Below are 22216 nucleotides of genomic sequence, written 5' to 3' on the forward strand. Positions count from 1 at the left end.
GTATATTTTCTTGGCAAATGCATTTTTATGTTTATGTTTTCCCTCTCCCTCTAACACAAACATATATATGTAGAAAGAGGGAAAGAGGGAGATCATTAAACACGTACTCAGGGTGAGTACCAATTAAAGATGGGGTATGTAGGTCTTTGCCCGGCCCCAAATCTTATCTCCTTAAGCTTTTGTCTGCTTAACGCCCTAGTACCCAGGCTACGTACAAGTCACGCCTAACCAAGAAGTTCCAAAAATATATTTTTATCACTAACGCCCAAACTGTATAAATCTGACACATTTACAAGAATTCTCCACACTCACTTTCTGGGTATACCTAGTCTCCTAAAAAATGTAAGTTGGAATATCTGTTGCATATATTTTATTTTAATTATACAGCGTGCATCTTTTACACCTACTTTGACGACCTGCTAAGCTTATTGCTTTCTGGTGTTAAAATAATATAGTTCCACTCTTCGTTCATTAGTACTAGCTTGACATTATACATTATTGGTGTTTCAGAACTCGACAATGAAGTTCGCTCTCCTGGTCCTTGCTTTGTGTGTGGTCGCGATGGCTCAGCGTGAAACTCAGCCACCAATAACCATCACTGTCGGTAAGAATAATCGTGACTAGTCGGTATCAATCAGCCAAGACCAGGAAGACAAACTGTCTTTGAATAATAGAACTTTCGATCTGTTCAACGCTGATTAGAGCTTAGCGGTTGCAGAAACAAACTGCAGCCTCAAGATTCAGGAAAAAAGAAAATCGCAAAAATTATTTTATTATAATAATATAATAATAATTTATATTAATAAAGATTATGCCTGTTGAAAGGTTCTTTAGTCTAAAATACATTTTTTTGACTCCTGTAAAGGCTTATATTGCCTTTCCAGATAAATTATCAGTACATTAGACCCACTTTATCGTAGATGTGAATGTAACGCCTAAGTAATTATAGCTAGGTTCTACAGTCATCTTCTTTCCAGTATACTATCATTTTTCACAATTCTTAATGAAGCCACAGTTTGTAAAAACTAATATTTTGACAAATTGACAACATGAATGTGTGTGTGGATTAATATACACTCGTCAACTCGCATTTAGTGTGAATATAAATGTGAAGAGAAAGACATATTCACGTATACAAGTATTTCGATCCATATCTTTAAACCACACCAGGTCGAAAAAAAAAGATTAAAAGTTTGGTTCACGACTTCTATTATCAATTTCACGCTTCGTGCAGAATGTGTGAAGATTAGTGTTCTATATTCAAAAAAATATTTGTTAAGACATCTATTTCAGAAACTACAGAGTTGCACTATCTTTTTCAAGTAATTTACTGTTTTTAACATGACGATTTCCTGAGAGTTGACCATTACTAATTTTTGTTTTCGTCTTAGCTGGGACTTGTTGAAGTCGTCCTTGCATCCCTTGACCTTCCAATCTTTCTGAAGTGTATGTGGACAGGTTTAGTTGACCGATAAAAACGCAAACTAAAGGGTTTGTATTTCTCGTCCTGTTTCAGAGGAGCTGATCTGGCTGGAGGTGGGCAACATCATCAGGGCCGACCCCCGCATCTCTCTGTCCGACTGTAAGAGCAGGTGTGACTCCCACTTCGCACTCAACGACGCTCTTGATGAATCCCTCACTGACATCTACTGCCAGCGGGAATGTGAGCTGTAAGTACCCTGTACCTGCTTTGTTCTCTTTCTGTGACCTCTGACCTTTAAAAGTTTACTTTTAAGGACAGGGGAATGTTGAACATTTTATTTACTCTCTCCACTACATTGTTGACCAAAGACACTGTCCTCCACTAAACTGATGACCAAACGGCGTCTTTCTTTCAGAGAAAGAAAAACCTGAAATAAGTTTAGTTTACATTCTAGTTATAACCATGCAATATGACAAACTATTACCCCTTTATGTTAGAAGGCTTATGTAGCACATTACAGTTAAGCAGATTGCTGTAAGCAGCCGTATTAAAAATAAGTAGTAATGCAAGTGAATATAAAAATATCAGCATCAGACAAACGGGATAAAATTCTTGACATCATAGTATAGGAAGATTTGAAACATCGTGAAGGAAAAAGTCAGGCTTCAGACGTTGCTGTAGAAGATAATATTATCGAAAGAGATAAATTTTAAATGCACTAAATGAAGTAATTCACATACAATTAATACTGAGAGAAAAAGATATATTCTGCTACCTTCAGATAATGGGAGATTAGTTTCTAGAGAGTTTTATGGGTATTGAAAATTTGTGCAAAGAATTAGTTGCCTTTGTTCGTGGACAGAGCTATGAACACTCACGAGGACTTCTTCAGACCACCAGGTGACCGTGGTGACAGGCCCGGCCGCAAGTAAAGATGTGAAAGACAGATCATGAGGGACTTGGTAGTATGTGGTGTTCGAGCACATCCTTTCATGTCTAGAGACAATAAATTAAGCCTTCAAAGAGTTGTGTTTCTACGTTTTATTGTTCTTGATAACTGTAGTAAGTTATTTCCATTTCTCTCTTTTCTTTTCTCTCTCTTCTCTCTCTCTTTCTCTCTCTTTCTCTCTCTTTCTCTCTCACTCTCTCTCTCTCTCGGTGTGTTTGTGTGTCTGCAGGCGTGAGTGAGAGAAAGAGAGAAGAAAAGAGAGACTGATTAAGCCTCGCAGTTTCCGGAAAATATTCCGTTCTCTCTCTCTCTCTATGACACAGTGGGAGTGTTATAAAAACCAGTTTGATAATTGGTATCATGGCGGGAAGGCTTTAGTATTAATTACAAACGGGGCTCGTGGGCGAAACTAAACAGCTGTAGTCCTAATATTAAAATCGTCTTCAACACCACTAGGTAACAAATCATCGCTGCCCGCTGTGTCGATTACTCAGACGACTTAACAAAAGACATTGTCTCCATTTTATGGCAAATTTAACTTCTTCGACTTTAAGAAAATGTAATATTTGGCTATATTGATTTATTATTCAGACCATAAAATTATGTAAGAAAATATTATTTTCAATGCAATTATAATCACAGAATTCAAAAAAGTCTCTTCCGTTACCGCCTCAAAAGTGTTCACATAAAGGTGTTATACTGTATGACAAGGGCACGTTTCGGGGCTTAATTCAGGGTTACAGTTCGGAAAGTTGTTTCATTTGTGTCAAAAGAAAAATAGATCAAGAAATAACGACCCTCACTCTACATCACTATGTAATGATACCACACAAAAAAATACCTTCATTAGATGAGATTACATATATTTAACTCCAACACCGCGGCAGTAGTTGTCATGTAAACCACGTTCAACATCTGATTTCCCGACAGTCCAAGGAAATTTCCGTTCTTGAACTTAGTGCACACACTACTCACTCTTCTCCAGATGTGTATAGCCCTTTGTACTGTGGTACAACAGTCTTTTTAACCACACAAACTCGGGACTGAAATGGACTGGTCCACCACACACACACACACACGCCTGTGCACTTACACATACACACGCACACTCAGTGTACACGACACACGCATATATCCAACACTCACAATTCGTCCAAGAACCAAAGAACCATCCTGTCTATATGTGCGAGATTATTTATTGTACAATAAGTGTAGACATAGCTATAACATTGGAGAAGATAATATTACAGTATTATGTCATAGATCATTGTCATCATGCCAACGCATATTTTGCTCGAACAGCTTAGTTAATTAAAACTCCTGTGTGACCCTGATGATGTCCATCTGACATCTTTAGTCGCGACCGCCACGATCTCCTGGTGGTCGGTGGAAGTCCTCATGGCCGGCGACAGCCCTGTAAACAACCAACATGCATTGAAATCACTACTAAGTCTCACAGAGTACTCAGATAACCTATTATACAAAGAGGACGCGTAATGTGTGCTTATAAATGAAATAAACAATAATATTATTATTAAACATGTTTTTATTCCGACGTTCTTATAAATGAGTTGAACAATATCCAAACGAGCTTTATTTATGTAAGTATTTACACATGAAATAAAACTTAAACAACAACCACACGAAGAAAACTCGTAGCTACTTACAGCTCACATTCCCGTTGACAAATGATGTCTGTGAGCGATTCATCCAGGTCATCGCTAAGTGCGAAGTGAGCATCACACCTGGCCTTGCACTCCGACTGGGTGATGCGAGAGTCGGCCCTGATGATGTTGCCCACCTCCAGCCAGACCAACTCCTCTGAAACACAACAGGAACTCACGGCAATGAGATTTTGTGGATAAATATAAGGCAATATGCCCGACAAGTATAAAGATCACTCAGACCTTCAAAGACGACACCAGAGTTGAAAGCATCTATTTTAGGTTTTGTTTATTGTGTTTGTTTTGAGTGAGGGGCACAATCGTTTACGAGTACCTTTCCTTCTCTCACGACGTCTGTGAAGATACATGTTAGAAAGTAAATTTCTGTACAATAGACACTGATTTATTTTTTGAAACTGTTTTGTTACCACCTTGAAGACCTATAACCAAAGCAAGACTAGCTAGATGTATTTTGAGTCACTTAGGTGAAATCTTTCGCGTGGCATCTTGATACTCTACACGCTGGTACTCAGTTTAGCATAATGTATTCTTAAGCGACTTTATAGATAAAAGATAAGAATAAACGTGGTTCATTCTCTCTGGACGACGCTGAGCCATGGCGGCTACACACAAAGCCAGGACGAGTACAGCGACCTTCATTGTCACCAGGTCTGAAAGACGAGTAGGACCTCAGGTAAACTACATCAAAGAACAGGCCGGTTCTTTTAGTCAGAACTCGACAGCAATCTGTCCCAGTCGAGACATTTGTTTGAAAATAAAATTTATCAAACAGAAAATGTAAAAAGTTAAAAATATGTATAAGGTGTTGCCTGTTGTGTAAACGATTGACACGTTAGGAATTTCATATTATAAAACAACCTTATGTATAAATGCTACTTACTTTCTTCTAGTAGGCACCACAGAAGAATGTTACGACGTCTTCGAGCCTGAGGGTATTTATATATACTTTTAAAAATGGGTGTGGAAAGATAAGAAAATACGATTTTAAAACGACTGATATCTGAGATCTGGTGTTTCCCTTTGTGTAGATGGGCGTTGGCAAATTTTCAAAAATAGAAAAACAGGGAAGATAGAGGAGAGTCAATAGTTAGACCGATACGCCCGTTGTTATCTTATGCGGCATTGCATTTGATTGTTTTGGTTGTCTTAGATGAATCGCTTGTAGATGGGGTCATTTCTCAAGGGTTCAAAAAACTGTGGTCTGGTCCCATTCGTTCAAAATAGTGTCGGTTACCCGTTTGTCAAGGACGGTAGTTAAACATCTTCTAGAAGGGGACATGGACTCTACTGTTCTCTGTCCGTAAAACAGACCTTCATGTATGTCCTGCATTGCTTTCTTTGTTCTCTTGTCAAACGCGGGGAACAGCGTGTGACGCAAACTACAACAATAAATGATTTATTAAAAGTACAAATTAATTGCATACAGCAACTAAACTCACTTAAAATGTCCTCTTCTATTGATGCTATTTAACTAACAAAAGCGAGACAAGACACACACACACAAACAACAAAACGCAATGTGGCATAAGATAAGACTAGGCGGGTCGGTCTATTCTTGACTTTGGTTAATCATCAGAGCACCACCCATACTATCAGTGTGTGTCACGCCTAATTCCAGCATTTATACAAACAATATTTATCCATCTTTACACGCCCATTCAAACGGTATATATAAATACTTTACGACTGCAAGATACCATAACATTCCGAGGACATCATCATTCCGTCTTCTTTCTAGCAAAAAGTAAGTGGCCGAGGACTGATACATTATAGTAGCAAGTGACAATCCTAATATGTTATGTCTTTCGTATACACCATATACAACATGTAGAATTATATACATATTTTTAACATTTTGCATTATCTCTGTTTAAATCCTTGTTAATGTCTCGATATAACAAGTCACTGTCGTGTTTCGACTCAAATGACAGATGTGGTCTTTGATGTAGTTTATCTAAGGTGCTACTGAGTCCTACTCGTCTTTCAGACCTGGTGACAATGAAGGTCGCTGTACTCGTCCTGGCTTTGACTGTAGCCGCCATGGCTCAGCATCGTCCCCCAGAGGAGACTCAACCACCTGTGACTATAACAGTCGGTAAGAATTATTATAACAAAGGAGTATCAATAGTAAGGAGTATCAAAGATGTCAGAGGTAAAACCTTATCTAAATAATCAAGCCAACAGCTTGGTCAAAAGAAAATATTTTTAAATAAAATAAATGTTCCTGTAAATATGTCAAACATAATCTAAACACCATAGCTAAATATATAGCTCATTGTGAGAGTTCTCTCCTTTTGACTAACAGGCTGAGGTGATTTGACTTGACTTTGTTTATGTTCGTTGTCGTACTTCGATTCGGATAAAAGTGTTGGACTTTCATGTTACATGGCCTTTCGCTGTGTTTTCTCCTCTTATGGCTTCGATTCCTCGAGTTGTTCTTCCTTATAATTATTTTTACTAGTTTGTGATATTGTTCAGCGTGCTAAATCCGCCTTTGAGTGAGATACAGCGCTTTATAAATTCCCATATTATTGTATTATTATTACAATTATTATTTGTATTATTATTATTATTAGTAGTAGTAGTAGTAGTAGTAGTAAAACCTAAAATGATGCTTTCAACATTTACACTTTAGCATGTGAGCTGTAACAACTTACAATTTCTTTGTTGTACTTTTTTTCCCTGGTAGCGTTGATCTCATAAATCTCATTGTCATGAGTTCACTTCGTGTTTCAGAGGAGCTGATCTGGCTGGAGGTGGGCAACATCGTCAGGGCCGACTCCCGCATCTCCCAGTCGGAATGCAAGGCCAGTGTGATGCTCACTTCGCACTGAGCGATGCCCTGGACGAATCTCTCACAGACATCATTTGTCAACGGGAATGTGACCTGTAAGTAACTGCGAATTTTCTTCTTGGTTGTTTAGTTTTTTGTTCATGTATAACTACCTAAATAAATAACGCTAGTTTGGAATTCGTTCAAATCGTTTGACAGTATTTCGCCTATAAAAAACTTACAAATGACAAGTGAGTTGTTTCTAAAAAAAAGTCGAAATAAAAAACATGTTTCTTATAATATTATTGCTATATTTCGTTTAAAAGCACACATTAAGCGTCCTTTTGTAACAATAGTTTATCTAGATACCTTGGCGAAATCAGTAAAATTGCACGGCAAAGCTTAGTAGTGATTTCAATGCATGTTTGTTATTTACAGGGCTGTCGCCGGCCATGAGGACTTCCACCGACCACCAGGAGATCGTGGCGGTCGCGACTAAAGATGTCAGATGACATCTTCAGGGACAGAGAAGTTTTAAATAAGCCGTTGAGAGCAAATAAAGCATTAGAATGACAATGATTGTCCAATAGTATGGTTGTTATGTCGACAACATTCATTATTCAATAAACACTTGAGCTATATGTAGACAGTCTGATATTTTGCTTATGTGTGTGTGTGACGGAGCTGTCCAGACCATATAGAATTGACCTGCAATGTGCTGTTTTAAACCAGAACGGAAGACTGTTCTTCCACTGTAGAAGTGGTTAAAAACATTCTCCAACTAAGTGACCAGCCGTAATTTGATGTAAACCTTTTCAACTATTACTTCAAGATGAATGCAGACGCAGGATTGTCCAAAGCAACTTCATTATGACAACAGTCCACATTATTTACATACACAGATATGTAATCTAATCCGCAGACAGTGTAAAGTACGTTTCCGAGAGACAGAAAAAGGACGACGACTATGTGGTTCTTAGTGAGTCAGAGACCGATTCAACCCGTATAGCAAAAAAGTGTGGACGAGATGGCCAAGACGAACAGTAAACTGTAAAGACTACTACATGACGAAGTGACCAATACGTGCAGGGTATGGCGCATCAAGAACAATCGAGAAGGATTCTAAAGGCACACCCTATACACACGCACACAGATGAATAGGAGACACGAAAAGGTGACGTACATACCCGGAGAAGACGAAAATTTAGAGGGTATCCCACTCGAATCAATAAAGCGAAAAATCATCATCTCATATACAGAAAAGTATTAATGTGTGGTCTGATTGTTTTTTCATATTTACCTAATGAATAAATGAGGCTTGTGATGATGTGTAACATTTCAACATATTGTTAGCTCTAAGGGACTATTTTTCCTTTAGTTATTAGGGTTAGGGTTAGGTTTTAAACGAAAAAAAATTTAAAAGAACTTTGGGTTTCTTGTCAGAATTTAATCCAAAACATTAAGTTTCATTGAGGTTTCACAAATAAAATTACTAAAAGACATGAGAGCCACCATCCAATGTGTTCAAGCAGCCTAAGGTGGTAAGGTGGCCACATTTCTCGCATTTCTAATCTCGTCCACGGCGACGGTTGCGCGTGCAAACACCTCACGTGATGCATTGTGAAGTCCGTCAATACCGCCATATGGTACATATGCTCTAGGTTCTTTAGCTCTGTTTAATACCACTTAAAAAATAAGTTTTTCTAAGGCTCTCAGTTTGTCATTGAAAGAGAGAAGAGAAGGTGAGAACGAAAATCATTTGACAACTGAATGGTTTATTTAGTCTCTCTCCCCCCTCGCGCGTACTCACACACAATAGAAAGAGGTTTAAAAAAGTCACCGAACCTTTGCCAGCTTAATCAATTACAAAAACTCTAATGTAGATAAGTTAAATAAAAGACAGAAAAGAAGAGAGTAAGTAGATAATTAAAGATTTTAATCAGCCTTTTATTCACGCATAAATTCACCGGTCATTCAACTCGAGAATTTGCTTTGTAACCCTTGTCTTGTAAAAGTACAGTTTCTCCTCTCCGACACAACAGCAGGTCACGTGTTGTCTGGGGGAAGACTGGTCCGTCTCACACACACACAAGCGGCACAACGACAAGGTAAAGGATTGCACACTCACTCTCACACACACTATTCATGCCATCAACCAAAGTATCAGACTGTTTATATAACAGCTCAAATGTTTATTGAATAATCAGTGTTGTAGACATATCAACCACACTATTGGACAATCATTGTTTTAATTTGCTCTCAAAGGCTTATTTAAAACTCCTCTCAGTTCCTCATGATGTCCATTCGACATCTCTAGTCACGACCGCCACGGTCTCCTGGTGGTCGCTGGAAGTCTGTGTGGCCGGCCACAGCCCTGTGGAAAACAAACGATTATGAAAATCAGTTTGATGTACGACACAAACACAAAATATAAGTTCAAAATAAACATCAAAACTATTTGACCATGCAAGAACTCATCCCTGTGCTAATAACATAGACAAGATATAAATGCCATACAAAAATTCTCGACAACTCTTCCTCCATGTCGCATCGGTACGTCTACCTTAAGTGAAGAGGGGGATAATGAGATTTCCGTCCAATGAATTTGCCCTCCATGCCATGGCTTCACTGATAAAGTCAAGACTTTACATCGACTTAAAATTTCGAGAGGACTAGACTCGAAATCAGTGGTGTTTTAAAAGTTAATACGACAATAATATACTATGGAAATCTAGTTTTAATCATTCTAACATAAAAGTGCTATTTATCATCTAGAAATAGTTTTATAAGCGGAATCAAATCAAAAACACAGAAATTCAACCTTTACTTATTCAGGTATTTATCAAATAATTAAACACTAATGCCAAAAGCATAAAGCACAGCCACTTACAGCTCACATTCCCGTTGACAAATGATGTCTGTGAGAGATTCGTCCAGGGCATCACTCAGTGAGAAGTGAGCATCACACCTGGCCTTGCACTCCGACTGGGAGATGCGAGGGTCGTCTTTGACGATGTTGCCAACCTCCAGCCAGACCAGCTCCTCTGAAACAGAACAGGAACCCACGACATTGAGATTTATGAGAACAACGTTGTCAAATGTCACTTGTGAAATGTAAGCATGAAAGTCTTATACTTTTAACTGAAACGAAGCACGACAACGAGACATAAACAAAGTCAAGAAGAGCCAATCCATTCAGCCTGTTAAGCGAGGGGACAGAACTCTCACAATGAGTCATATTTTTAACTCTGATGCTTAATTTACGTTGGACATATTTGCAGGAACATTTTTTAAAATATTTAAAACTTATTTTCTTTTGAACAAAGTTGATTTCGATTAGCTTTTACCTCTGGCATCTTTATACTTTAAGCGATTGATACTCCGTTGCTATGGTAGTTCTTACCGACTGTTATAGTCACAGGTGGTTGAGTCTCCTCTGGTGGACGATGCTGAGCCATGGCGGCTACACACAAAGCCAGGACGAGTACAGCGACCTTCATTGTCACCAGGTCTGAAAGACGAGTAGGACTCAGTAGCACCTTAGATAAACTACACCAAGACCTCGTCAGTCATTTAAGTCGAAACACGACAGTGACTTGTTATATCGAGACATTAAACAAGGATTTAAACAGAGAAAATGGAATGTGTTAAAAGTATGTATAGTTTACATTTTAAAAATACATATTAGGAAAAGCATTCCCTAATACGATGTATCAGTCCTTGGCAACTTACTTTTTTCTAGAAGGCAGACAGAGTGAAGTTGTTGTCGGAATGGTACGATATCTTCCAGTCGTCAAGTATTTATATACCGGTTGAAATGGGCGTGTAAAGATGGGTAAATATTGTTTGTACAAATGCTGGAAATAGGCGTGACACCCACTGATAGTATGGGTGGTATTTGCAGATTTTTAACCATTACAGATATAAAAGTGATTAAACAAAGTCAAGAATTAGACCGATACGCCTACTGTTATCTTATTCCACATGACGTTTTGTTGTGTTCTTTGTGTTAGATTGCTTTATTTCACAAGTGTGTGTGTGTGTGTTTTCTTGGGTTAGTAAACACCGATGCAAGAAGACCGTTTAACTCAGTTAAATTGTTGTATGTAACTTTTTTGTCTGTCTAATAAATCAACTTGCGTTGTACTGTGCTTCGCTTGTTGTTACATTTTTTTTTCGGAGAAGATTAGGGAACTGGTTCGTGACCCACGTGACGAGAGTGTAACGAGGTGAGGTATTAGCGTTTTACGTAACATTGTTCCTACAGGATTCTGTTAACGTTGTCAGTAAGAATACGTCATAACCGCCACCCACGTGTCCAGTTCCCCGCGTTTGACAAGAGAACAAAGAAAACAAAGCAGGACATAGCTGAAGGTCTGTGTTACGAACAAAGCAGAACAGTAAAGTACATGTCCCCTTCTAGAAGATGTTTAACCGGCGTCGTTGACAAAAGTAGAAGCGACTCTATTATAAGAAAATAGGACCAGACCACACTTTTCTGAACTCTTGAGAAAGGACCCCATCTACAAGCAAATCATCTCAGACAAACAAAACAATAAAATGCAATGCCGCATAAGACAGAAGCGGGCGTATCGGTCTAATTATTGACACTGTTCTATATTCCTTTTTTTATAATGTTCCAAAATCTGCTAACGCCCATCTACACGAAAGGCAAACACCAGAGCTGCAGAAATATGTATGTCGCTTTAAAAATAGTATTTTCTTATCTTTCCACACCCTTTCCCAATAGTGTATATAAGTACCTCACGACTCTAAGACGTCGTAACAATCTTCTTCGGTGCCTTCTCGAAAAAGTGACAGTTATACATAAGGTTGTTTTACAAAATATAATTCCTTGCATGTCAATCGTTTACACAACTGGCAACATCTTAAACAGATTTTGAACTTTTTACATATTCTATTTGGTAGCCTTTATTATCTAACAAAAGTCTCGATTGGAACGGATCACTGTCGTGTTTTTAATTGAAGAATCGGCCTGTTCTTTGATGTAGTTTACCTGAGGTCCTACTCGTCTTTCAGACCTGGTGACAATGAAGGTCGCTGTACTCGTCCTTGCTTTGACTGTAGCCGCCATGGCTCAGCATCGTCCCCCAGAGGAGACTCAACCACCACCTATATCTATAACAGTCGGTAAGAATCACTATCCCCAATAAGTACCAATCGTCTTCAGTATCAAGATACCATGCATAAGATTTAAACTAAATGACTAAAACTACAGTTAGGCTTTGCTTTGCTTATAATGGTTTCAAGGTGGTAAGAAAACTGTTTCGAAAATGAGATCTTCGTGAGATTTTCATTTGTCGTTCATTGTTCATTTTTCCTAACGTATGAAGCCACAAAATCTCAAAGCTGTAAGTTTGTTTTCTTTTTCAGAGGAACTAGTCTGGCTGGAGGTTGGCAACATCATCAGGGCCGACACTCGCATCTCCCAGTCGGAGTGCAAGGCCAGGTGTGATGCTCACTTCTCACTAAGCGATGACCTGGACGAATCTCTCACAGACATCATTTGTCAACGGGAATGTGAGCTGTAAGTGGCTGCAAGTTTGTTTCTGGCGGTTTTTGTAGTTTAGATATTTTTTCATGTATAACTACCTAAATAAATAGCGCTCGTTTGGAACTGGACACCATTCCTCTAATAAAACAAGTTACAAACGGCAACTAAATTGTTTACAAGAACGTCAGAATAAAAACCTTTCCTAATAATATTATTGGTATACTTAGTTAAGAAGCACACATTACGGGTTCTCTTTGTAACAATAGGTTATCTGATTACCTTGCAGAAATCACTAAGAACCCACACTCAGGTCAATAAACGGTTGATGAGGACAATCACTTTGTAAGACTTTAGTAGTGATTTCAATGCATGTTTGTTATTTACAGGGCTGTCGCCGGCCACGAGGACTTCCACCGACCACCAGGAGAACGTGGCGGTCGTGACTAAAGATGTCGGATGCACAACATCAGGGATAGAGAGCAGTTTTAAATAAGCCGTTGAGAGCAAAATAATCGTTAGCAAGACAATGATTGTCCAATAATCTGGTTGATATATTGATACACTTATCATTTAATAAACACTTGTTATGTAGACAGTCTGATATTTTAGTTATATATGTGTGTGTGTGTGATGGAGCAGTCAAGACCATATAGAGCTGACCTGCAATGTGCTGTTTTAAACCAGAATGGAAAGACTGTTCTTCCACTGCAGAAGTTAAAAAAATTCTTCCAACTAAGTGACCAGTATTACACTAAGTGCGAAAAACGATACTATCTGTGTATTGGCGAGCAGTCAGATATGTATAACATCTACTTCTGCGCTGTTTCAATCAATCATGTGTAACGTTGTCTCATCGAGGAACAAATGTCAATTTTGTACAAGCACGTGATCGAGGTAAACCTGCTCGACTATTACCTAAAGATGAATGAGCAAGACACATGATTGTACAAAGCAAACTTATCATTACGACAACAGTCCACATTATTTACAAACAAAAATCTCTAACCTAATCCGCAGACAGTGTAAATATGGAAGTAAAGCCCGTAAAGGAAAAAGTGTTGACGAGATGGACAAGAGAAAGAGTAAACTGTAAAGACTACTATATGGCGAAGTGACGAACACATGCCCACGGTATGGTTCATCGTAGAAAGAACAGTCTAGAAGGATCGTAAAGATACAACCCCCCCCCCAAAAAAAAAAAAAAAACAACCCTCAAACGCACACACACAAACACACACAAACACACACAGATCAAAAGGAGACACGAAATTTACCTACATACAATGACAAGAGGTCAGTCCCCTCTAGTCAATTAGGTGAAAGGACATCACTCTCATATACAGAATAGTATTTATGTGTGGTTTGTGTATTTTTTGTATATTTACCTAGTAACAAAATGAGGTTCGTGATAATGTGTAACATGTGAACATTATTGTTAGCTTTAAGAGCACTTTTTAGTTATTGTTCTAAATAAAATAATCGAAAAGAACTTTGTGTTTCTTGGCAAAATTTAATCCAAAACATTAAAGTTTCATTGAGCAATTAACAAATAAAATTACTAAAAGACACGGAGAGCCACCATCCAATCTGTTCAAGCAGCCTAAGGTGGTAAGGTGGCCACTCCTTTAATCAGGTGTATGTTCCCACGTACATTATGCTCGATTATTTTTAGGTATATATGTCAAGCCACAAACATTTTCAGGTGTGTTTTTGAGTTTTAGTCGATAGATTGTAGTCGAAGTAGCTCAATCGGTTGTTACTGACTTCTTCTAATGTAAACTGCACCAACGTTCTTTGCCTTAACTATCAAATTACGCCATCATTTCATTCGCTTTAGTTTTGATATTATCAGCAAAAAGAGAGTTAATCTGACAAATCAGTAGTATATTCTAAAACTGTGACAATGCCAACGCTAATTTGATTCAAAGTATTGTCATACAACACAGTACAGAAGAGCAATCAACCATTGAAGATTGTGATGTAAGATTATGATTTAAATGAAAGTAAAGAAATAGGAGGGACTTATTTGCAGCCGTCTACATGTCTGATATTTTGATACTGCAATACTGTTTCCATAATACTGTCATTTTACTATCTTATTATCTATATTTCAGTATGCGTTTATTGCTTGACATATGCCCTTGCTTTCCCATAGTTCGCTGGTTTTTCGCTAATAAGAAGCTGTAACATACACTCATCGTCATCATCGTCGTTATTGCAGTTAGAAATACGACTATTATTTTAGTCTCGCATTTCTATTCTCGTCCACGAGCGATGGCTGCGCGTGCAAACAGCCCACGAGGTGAAGTCTTTCAATGCGACCCTATGATATATATATATATGCCCTGGCTTCTAAGACGCTAGCTGTTATAATACCTTTTATAAAATTGGTTTTTGTAAGGCCTTCATTATATTAATGAAAGAGAGAGAGGGTGAAAACAAATATCATTGGACAACCGAAAGGCTTAATTAGTCTCTTTCCTCTCGAACGCACGCGCGCGCGTGCATATATACATATGGAAATAATTTTTTTTAAATCACCGAACGTTTGCCAGCTTAATCAATTTCAAACAGTTTAGCACATATTGATATGCTAAATGAAAGACAGAAATGAAGAGAGTAAGTGGGTAATGAAAGATTTTAATCAGCCTTTTATTTACGCATACATTCACTGGTTCTTCAACTCGAAAATGTGCTTTTTAACCACTTGTCCTGTAGAAGTACAGTTTCTCCGCTCCCGCAGCACATAGCAGGTCAAGTTTTGTCTGTTCAGGACTCAAGACTGGTCCGTCTCACACACACACACAAGCGGCACAACGACACAGGTAAATGATTGCACGCTCACTCGTATTCTTGCCATCAACCAGAGTACCAGACTACTTATACAGCAGCTCAAGTGTTTATTGAATAATCAGTGTTGTAGACATATCAACCTGACTTTTTGACAATCATTGTCACGTTAACGCTTACTTTGCTCTCAAAGTCTTATTTAAAACTCCTCTCAGTCCCTGATGATATCCATTCGACATCTCTAGTCACGGCCGCCACGGTCTCCTGGTGGTCGCTGGAAGTCTGTGTGACCGGCCACAGCCCTGTGGAAAACAAACGAGTATGAAAATCTATTTGACATACGAAACAAACACAAAAATATAAGTTAAAAAGAAACATTGAAGCTATTTGACCATGCAAGAACTTATCACCTAAGCAAATAAAATAGACAACATATTAATGCCATATGCAAAATCTCAACAACTCTTCCTCTATTTCGCATCAGTACGTCTACCTTAAGCAAACAGGGTGAGAACGAGATTTCCGTCCAACGAATTTGCTCTCCATGCCATAGCTTCACTGATAAGTCAAAACTTTACATCGACTTCAATTTATAACATTCAAATATTGTTGTAATCCGACGTTCTTAGAAGTCCTATTTGTTATTTAAAATTAGTTTGATAAGCGGAAACCGACCATAACTGTTTAAACACACCAAAAACCAACTTTAATTTATTTAGGGAGTTACACATGGTAACAAGTAAACAAAAACAGCAAAAGAAAAAAGCACAGCCACTTACAGCTCACATTCCCGTTGACAAATGATGTCTGTGAGAGATTCGTCCAGGGCATCGCTCAGTGAGAAGTGAGCATCACACCTGGCCTTGCACTCCGACTGGGAGATGCGAGGGTCGGCGCTGACGATGTTGCCCACCTCCAGCCAGACCAGCTCCTCTGAAACACAACAGGAACTCACGGCATTGAGATTTATGAGATCAACGCTACCCGTGTAAAACAAAGTTTACGACAAATGAATTGTAAGTTGTCACAGGTCACGTCTGAAAATTAAGTGCCGAAAGCAACATTTTTAGATGCGTTCTGGCAATAAAGGGAGATCACTGTAGAGTTAACGATAACGACTCTAGAGAATAGGTTAGTGGCATTAGAAGAATACTGGCAAGATAATGAGTAATCTGAAGAATATAAAGAATTGTTATCATATGAAACTGCACGAAGTTGATCATCACTTCAGTTTATTCAATGCAGCTCACGGTCGCTGCCGACGCGAGTGATGCACTGCGGAGTGAACTCTAGTCAATAGATCCGAAATATTCGCATTTCAAAATAACATTATATGCATTATATACAGGCCTGTTGCAAACCAGGAGCCGAAAACGCAGCAGAAGCACACGTAGACATGAAAGTCCAACACTTTTATCACAATCAACGCATGATCACAAATTAAAAACAAAATCAAGGAGAGCCGATCCATTCAGCCTGTTAAGCTAGGGGACACAACCCTCGTAGTGAGTTTAATGAGCTCTGGTGCTTAGATTCCGTTGGACAAATTGGAGGAACGAACATTTATCTTAATTGAAACTTTTTTCTGTTCACATTATAACTATATCATACAGCTATAATCAAAACAGACACTAGCTGCAGGCTTAATGATTTAGATTAGGTTTTACTCCTGACATCTTCATACTCTTAGCGATTGATACTCCTTTGTTGTAAAATTCTTACCGACTGTTATAGTCACGGGTGGTTGAGTCTCCTCTGGTGGACGATGCTGAGCCATGGCGGCTACACACAAAGCCAGGACGAGTACAGCGACCTTCATTGTCACCAGGTCTGAAAGACGAGTAGGACCTCAGGTAAACTACATCAAAGACCACGTCAGTCACTTGAGTCCAAACACGACAGTGACTTGTTATATCGAGACATTAAGCAAGGATTTAAACAGAGATAATGGAATATGTTTAAAATAATTATGTATAGTTTACATTTTGCATATTCTGTTTAAAAAAATACATATTACGAAACGCATTCCCTAATATGATGTATCAGTCCTCGGCCACTTACTTTTTTTTTCTTGAAAGCAGAGTGAAGATGTCGGAATGTTATGGTATCTTCCAGTTGTAAAGTATTTATATACCGTTTAAAATGGGTGTGTAAAGATGGGTAAATATTTTTTATAAATTCCGAAATTAGGCGTTATACACACTGATAGTATGGGTGGTATTAGGAAATGTGTAGCCATTACAGATGTAAGGGTGATTAAACAGTCAAGAGTCAAGAATTAGACCGATACGCCTACTGGTATCTTATGCCACATTGCATTTGTTTGTTTGTTTTGTGCTAGATTGCTTTCTTTTGCGTGTGTGGTGTGTGTGTGTCTTCATACTTGGGTTAGAAAACAGCGATACCAGAGAACAGTTTAAATAAGTAAAATTTTTGCACGTAATTTCTGTGTATGTCTAATAAATCAACTTGCGTTGTACTTTGCTTTGCAAGTTGTTACATTTGTTTGTTCGGTGAAGAGCAGGGAACTGGTTCGTGAGCCACGTGGCGAGAGTGTTAAGGAGTAACGCTGTTCCTACGGGATTTTATTAACTTGGGTAGTAGCAGTACGTCATAACCGTCACCCACGTGTCCAGTTCCCCGTGTTTGACATAAAACAAACAATGCAATGAACGCCATAGATGGAGGTTTGGATTACAGACAAAACAGAACAGTAGAGTACATGTCCCCTTCTAGAAGATGTTTAACTACCGTCCTTGACAAAAGGATAACTGACACTATTATGGACGAATGGGACCAGACCACACGTTTTGGAACCCTTGAGAAAGGACCCCCATCTACAAGAAATTCATCTAAGACAACCAGAACAATCAACTGCAATGCCGCATAAGATAATAGCGGGCGTATCGGTCTAATTACTGACACTGCTCTATCTTACCTATTTTTGTAATGTTCAAAAATCTGCTAACGCCCAGGTACACAAAAGGGAAACACCAGAACTGTTAGTGCATATCAGTCACTTTAAAAATAGCATTTTTTCACACCCATTCCCAATATTGTATATAAGTACCTCACAACTGGGAGACGTCGTAACATTCTTCTGTGCTTTCTTCTAGAAGAAAGTAAGTGACACTTATACATTAAGCTGTTTTATAAAATGGAATTCATAATGTGTCACTAGTTTACACAACAGGCAACATCTTTTGAATTTTTAAAACCTTTTTACGTTTTTTGTTTTATAGATTTTACTTTCTAACAAATGTCTCGACTGGGACAGATTGCTGTCGAGTTCAGACTTAAAGAATCTGTATATTCTTTGATGTAGTTTATCTAAGGTGCTACTGAGTCCTACTCGTCTTTCAGACCTGGTGACAATGAAGGTCGCTGTACTCGTCCTGGCTTTGTGTGTAGCCGCCATGGCTCAGCATCGTCCCCCAGAGGAGACTCAACCACCTGTATCTATAACAGTCGGTAAGAATCACTATCCCGAATGAGTACCCATCGTCTACAGTATCAAGATGCCATGCGAAAGACTAAACCTCATTGACTACAGTAATGTTTTGCTTTGATTATAATGTCTTCAAAAGTTTCAAAAATGAGATCAGTGTCTATTGTACGGAAATTTACTTTCTAACATGAATTTTCACAGACGTCCTAGAGAATAAAAACTGCACGTAAACGAATGAGCACTTTACTCATAAAAACACACACACAGTATGTGAGTAGCGTTGATCTCACAAAATCTCAATGCCGTGAGTTCCTGTTGTGTTTCAGAGGAGCTGATCTGGCTGGAAGTGGGCAACATCGTCAGGGCAGACCCTCGCATCTCCCAGTCGGAATGCAAGGCCAGTTGTGATGCTCACTTCTCACTGAGCGATGCCCTGGACGAATCGCTCACAGACATCATTTGTCAACGGGAATGCGAGCTGTAAGTAGCTGCGAGTTTTCTTCTTGTGGTTGTTGTTTACTTTTACTTCATGTATAACTACCAACATCAATAACACTCGTTTGGAATTTCTTCAAATCGTTTGACAGCATTCCACTTATAAAATAAGTTACAAATGACAAATAAAATTGTTTTTAAGAAAGTTGGAATGAAAATATGTTTCCTAAGGATATTATTGCTTATTCATAGAAGCATATTTCACGCGTCCTCTTTGTATAATATTTTATCAGAGTACCTTGTAGAAATCACTAAAAATCCTCGCACACGTCCATAGATGTTTGATCACGCTGTGAGGCTTAGTAGTGATTTCAATGAATGTTTGTTGTTTACAGGGCTGTCGCCGGCCATGAGGACTTCCACCGACCACCAGGAGATCGTGGCGGTCGTGACTAAAGATGTCAGATGGACATCATCAGGGTCACTCAGAAAAATGTGCGTTTGCATGATGACAATGATCTACGACATAATACTGTAATATTATCTTCTCCAATGTTATAGATAATATGTCTACAACACTCATTGTCCAATAAATAGTCTTGCACATATATAATCAGGATGGTTCTTTGGTTGTTGGAAGAATTGTGTGTTGGATATTTGCGTGTGTCGTGTACACTGAGTGGGTATGTGCGTGTGTATGTATAAGTGCGCAGGTGTGTGTTTGTGTGTGGTGGACTAGTCCATTTCAGTCCCGAGTTTATGTGGTAGTTATATGTAGCTTATGTATTTTTATTTATTTAAAGACACAGATGAATGACAAAAGTAAGAAGCTGGTCTTATAACGCATTTACTCTACCATAAAGTAGCCACAACGTGCTGTGATGTTTAAAAAAACAAAAAACAAAAACAACAACAATCAGAAATATATAAGTATAAAATTAAAAGAAGACACAGATCAGAACAAAATGGAGTAGTACCCGTAGTTCCCTGTAAGTTCATTGCTGGATATGTGGCCTTGCTTTTTTCCATCATGTGCCGGTTTTTCAGCAATAAAGAACTGTATCAGTGACAGCCCCTCACTCTCATACACACATTCATCGCCAGTATCATCGTTATTCCGGTTAGTTTGTGCAAATGAGTGAAAACGGCTTTATTTTCTCAAAAGACTGCAACCCTTCTGTTCTCCTAACTCAGGAAGAAAGAGGTAGACGAGGGTAGCGGTTGTCTAATTTACGAAAGTATGTACCCAAGCACACAATCAAAGGTGGAAGTCCCAGACAGGCAGATCATGGAGGACTTTCATGCGTTAAGCAGACTTAAGTCAAGCTTTGCTCTCATTGTTTTGCTTTGCTTCTTCTAGCCACTTTCTATAATTGATACTTCGACAAAAACCTGCAACCTGAAAGCGACTAGGAACGGTGTAATTGAGAGATATGGTATATAAAGATAGAAATGTGTGAGCATATTTATATATTTTTTTGCGGCCCTATGCTCCTCGAGGAGTAACAAGTAATAAACTAACTATATATGTATATATTAAAATATATCTCAATAGCCCTTAAAAGGGTTACAGATTAATAAAGAATCTTGAATCTTTGAATCAAAGCGCACTTTATCCGTGTCATGTTTTGTTTTGTTTTTGTTTTTTGTTTGTTTGTTTGTTGTTTTGTTTTTTGTTTTGTTTTTTTTTTTTGGGGTGGGGGGAGAAAGAGAGAGACTGTGATAAGTTTAGAAGGGGAAAAAATTTCATCGTAAGACACTTCTTGGCAGAAAATCAAAGCAAACGGAGCTCTTGAACAACAGTTAACAAGTCTTCACCTTTCTTTAACACCATGGACGTTTTTTCGAGACCACGGCATGTGCCAGGGCCCAGGAGGGCAAAGACACGGGAACAAGTTGGATTGCTCAGAGAACCTTGACGCAAAGACATTGATAACGGACCATCAGAACAGCTAGCTGTCGTCGTGAAACTCTCGAAATACACGACCAGAGCTTGGGCGACCTGTGAGAGGTAAAAGCTCGAAGCCAAGTGGAGTGCTGCTCTCCTCATCACACAAAAAAAAAAAAACATAGACAGGAAGAAAGAAGTAGTATCAACTGCCAGAACTAAGTTGATGTGCGTTTGAATACCAGAGTAGACGGTGGTTATAAGGGAAGTGAACAGCCCTCCATCGTTGGAATTACTAACTGCACGAGTAGTACTGGGACCCTTTTATATGAACCAAAATATCGCATGTTTTTCCCATTATTTGTTATGTTTAATATGGTTTTTCTTGTTGTACTTTAATTCACACGTCTCTGTTCGGGAAACAGCAGTGGTGGGGGCTCGTGGGGAAAGGTTTTAATTAAGTGACTGACGTTGAATATTATAGGTAAAGTCCAGCTGCAGGATGATGCTAACGAGGATAGTGACAGTTGCGTCACTGCTGTTATCTCACGTGCTCAGTTCCCGGTGGCCAATGTTTTGCGTCTGTAGAGAAAACGACAATTATTTTACTTGTAACAAACATGTATGGCTTAATATTTAAGTTTATGCAAAATTGCAGATTAGTCTCCACTGTTCAAGCAAAATAATTTCTCGTGCATCACTCTGACCGCATTGGTTACGTGCTTTGCGTGGATTATCTATATGATGTAGCATGTTATTCTCTCCCCGGTAGCGAAATTTTGCAAGACTTGAGTACAGGTGCAAATTGTCAACTTTGAAATTAGATAACAAATAAACGGTTGTTTGAGGCTCTGAGATTTACAGAATATGTTTAGGTCTCTACCAGAATCTGTACAACTTGGAACACTCAAGTACTAGGTACTAGAGAGAACTGTGCGGTAAGTATCTAATGGACGAAAATACTCCAGTACCGCACTATGTATTTATCACACTAAAGAGACCCAAGCAAAGAGATGCTAGCGCCCTCCCAAATCTCGCAAACAAAGAGAAACAATTTTTATACCAACGTTTTTGGGTGTAGTACCTTAAATCGCAGACACACCCTAATTTTTGTCTGCCTGGATTTCATTACCAAGGTACGAGAACTTGGCGCGTCCGCCGTCTAGATGACGTTAACTGATAAATGCTTGTAGAACAGGTGGGCGTGAGATTTGCTTTCAGTGGATGCTTTTGTGTGTGGACGAACGTTGACCGGAAAATAAACGTTTGTTCTTCCTTCTTAAACTCATTTTTATGACAACTCACATGCG

At 38.6% G+C, this 22216-nt stretch overlaps 5 protein-coding genes across 8 annotated transcripts; 3 read left to right on the top strand and 2 right to left on the bottom strand.

Annotated features, from left to right (window-relative positions):
• The first annotated feature begins 279 nt into the window (after window positions 1-279).
• Window positions 280-2448, top strand: LOC112557449. The gene is made up of 4 exons (XM_025227315.1): window positions 280-342; window positions 511-604; window positions 1517-1670; window positions 2286-2448. The coding sequence occupies exons 2-4, from the start codon at window positions 520-522 to the stop codon at window positions 2353-2355; spliced, it is 309 nt and encodes a 102-aa protein (XP_025083100.1). The 5' UTR covers window positions 280-342; window positions 511-519; the 3' UTR covers window positions 2356-2448.
• Window positions 2449-3550: 1102 nt separating this feature from the next.
• On the bottom strand, window positions 3551-16961 carry LOC112557267. 4 transcript variants are annotated; one of them, XM_025227022.1, is made up of 3 exons: window positions 16858-16961; window positions 9721-9874; window positions 3551-3786 (listed from the first exon to the last, which is right to left on the bottom strand). In XM_025227022.1, the coding sequence occupies exons 1-3, from the start codon at window positions 16952-16954 to the stop codon at window positions 3726-3728; spliced, it is 312 nt and encodes a 103-aa protein (XP_025082807.1). In that variant the 5' UTR covers window positions 16955-16961; the 3' UTR covers window positions 3551-3725. The 4 variants fall into 4 exon arrangements, with proteins under 4 accessions (XP_025082807.1, XP_025082804.1, XP_025082805.1 ...); XM_025227019.1 differs by lacking the exons at window positions 9721-9874; window positions 16858-16961 and adding exons at window positions 4040-4193; window positions 10234-10427; XM_025227020.1 differs by lacking the exon at window positions 16858-16961 and adding an exon at window positions 10234-10427.
• LOC112557269 lies at window positions 5783-19626 on the top strand. Its single transcript, XM_025227025.1, has 4 exons — window positions 5783-5801; window positions 18499-18606; window positions 18910-19063; window positions 19414-19626. The coding sequence occupies exons 2-4, from the start codon at window positions 18510-18512 to the stop codon at window positions 19472-19474; spliced, it is 312 nt and encodes a 103-aa protein (XP_025082810.1). The 5' UTR covers window positions 5783-5801; window positions 18499-18509; the 3' UTR covers window positions 19475-19626.
• LOC112557266 lies at window positions 11849-12934 on the top strand. The gene is made up of 3 exons (XM_025227018.1): window positions 11849-11981; window positions 12225-12378; window positions 12732-12934. Exons 1-3 carry the CDS (start codon window positions 11882-11884, stop codon window positions 12790-12792), a joined length of 315 nt encoding a protein of 104 aa, XP_025082803.1. The 5' UTR covers window positions 11849-11881; the 3' UTR covers window positions 12793-12934.
• Window positions 15240-16632, bottom strand: LOC112557264. The gene is made up of 3 exons (XM_025227016.1): window positions 16486-16632; window positions 15915-16068; window positions 15240-15437 (listed from the first exon to the last, which is right to left on the bottom strand). Exons 1-3 carry the CDS (start codon window positions 16604-16606, stop codon window positions 15377-15379), a joined length of 336 nt encoding a protein of 111 aa, XP_025082801.1. The 5' UTR covers window positions 16607-16632; the 3' UTR covers window positions 15240-15376.
• Window positions 19627-22216: the final 2590 nt, after the last annotated feature.

Source organism: Pomacea canaliculata, linkage group LG2, assembly GCF_003073045.1.
Source record: "Pomacea canaliculata isolate SZHN2017 linkage group LG2, ASM307304v1, whole genome shotgun sequence".
NCBI lineage: Eukaryota > Metazoa > Mollusca > Gastropoda > Architaenioglossa > Ampullariidae > Pomacea > Pomacea canaliculata.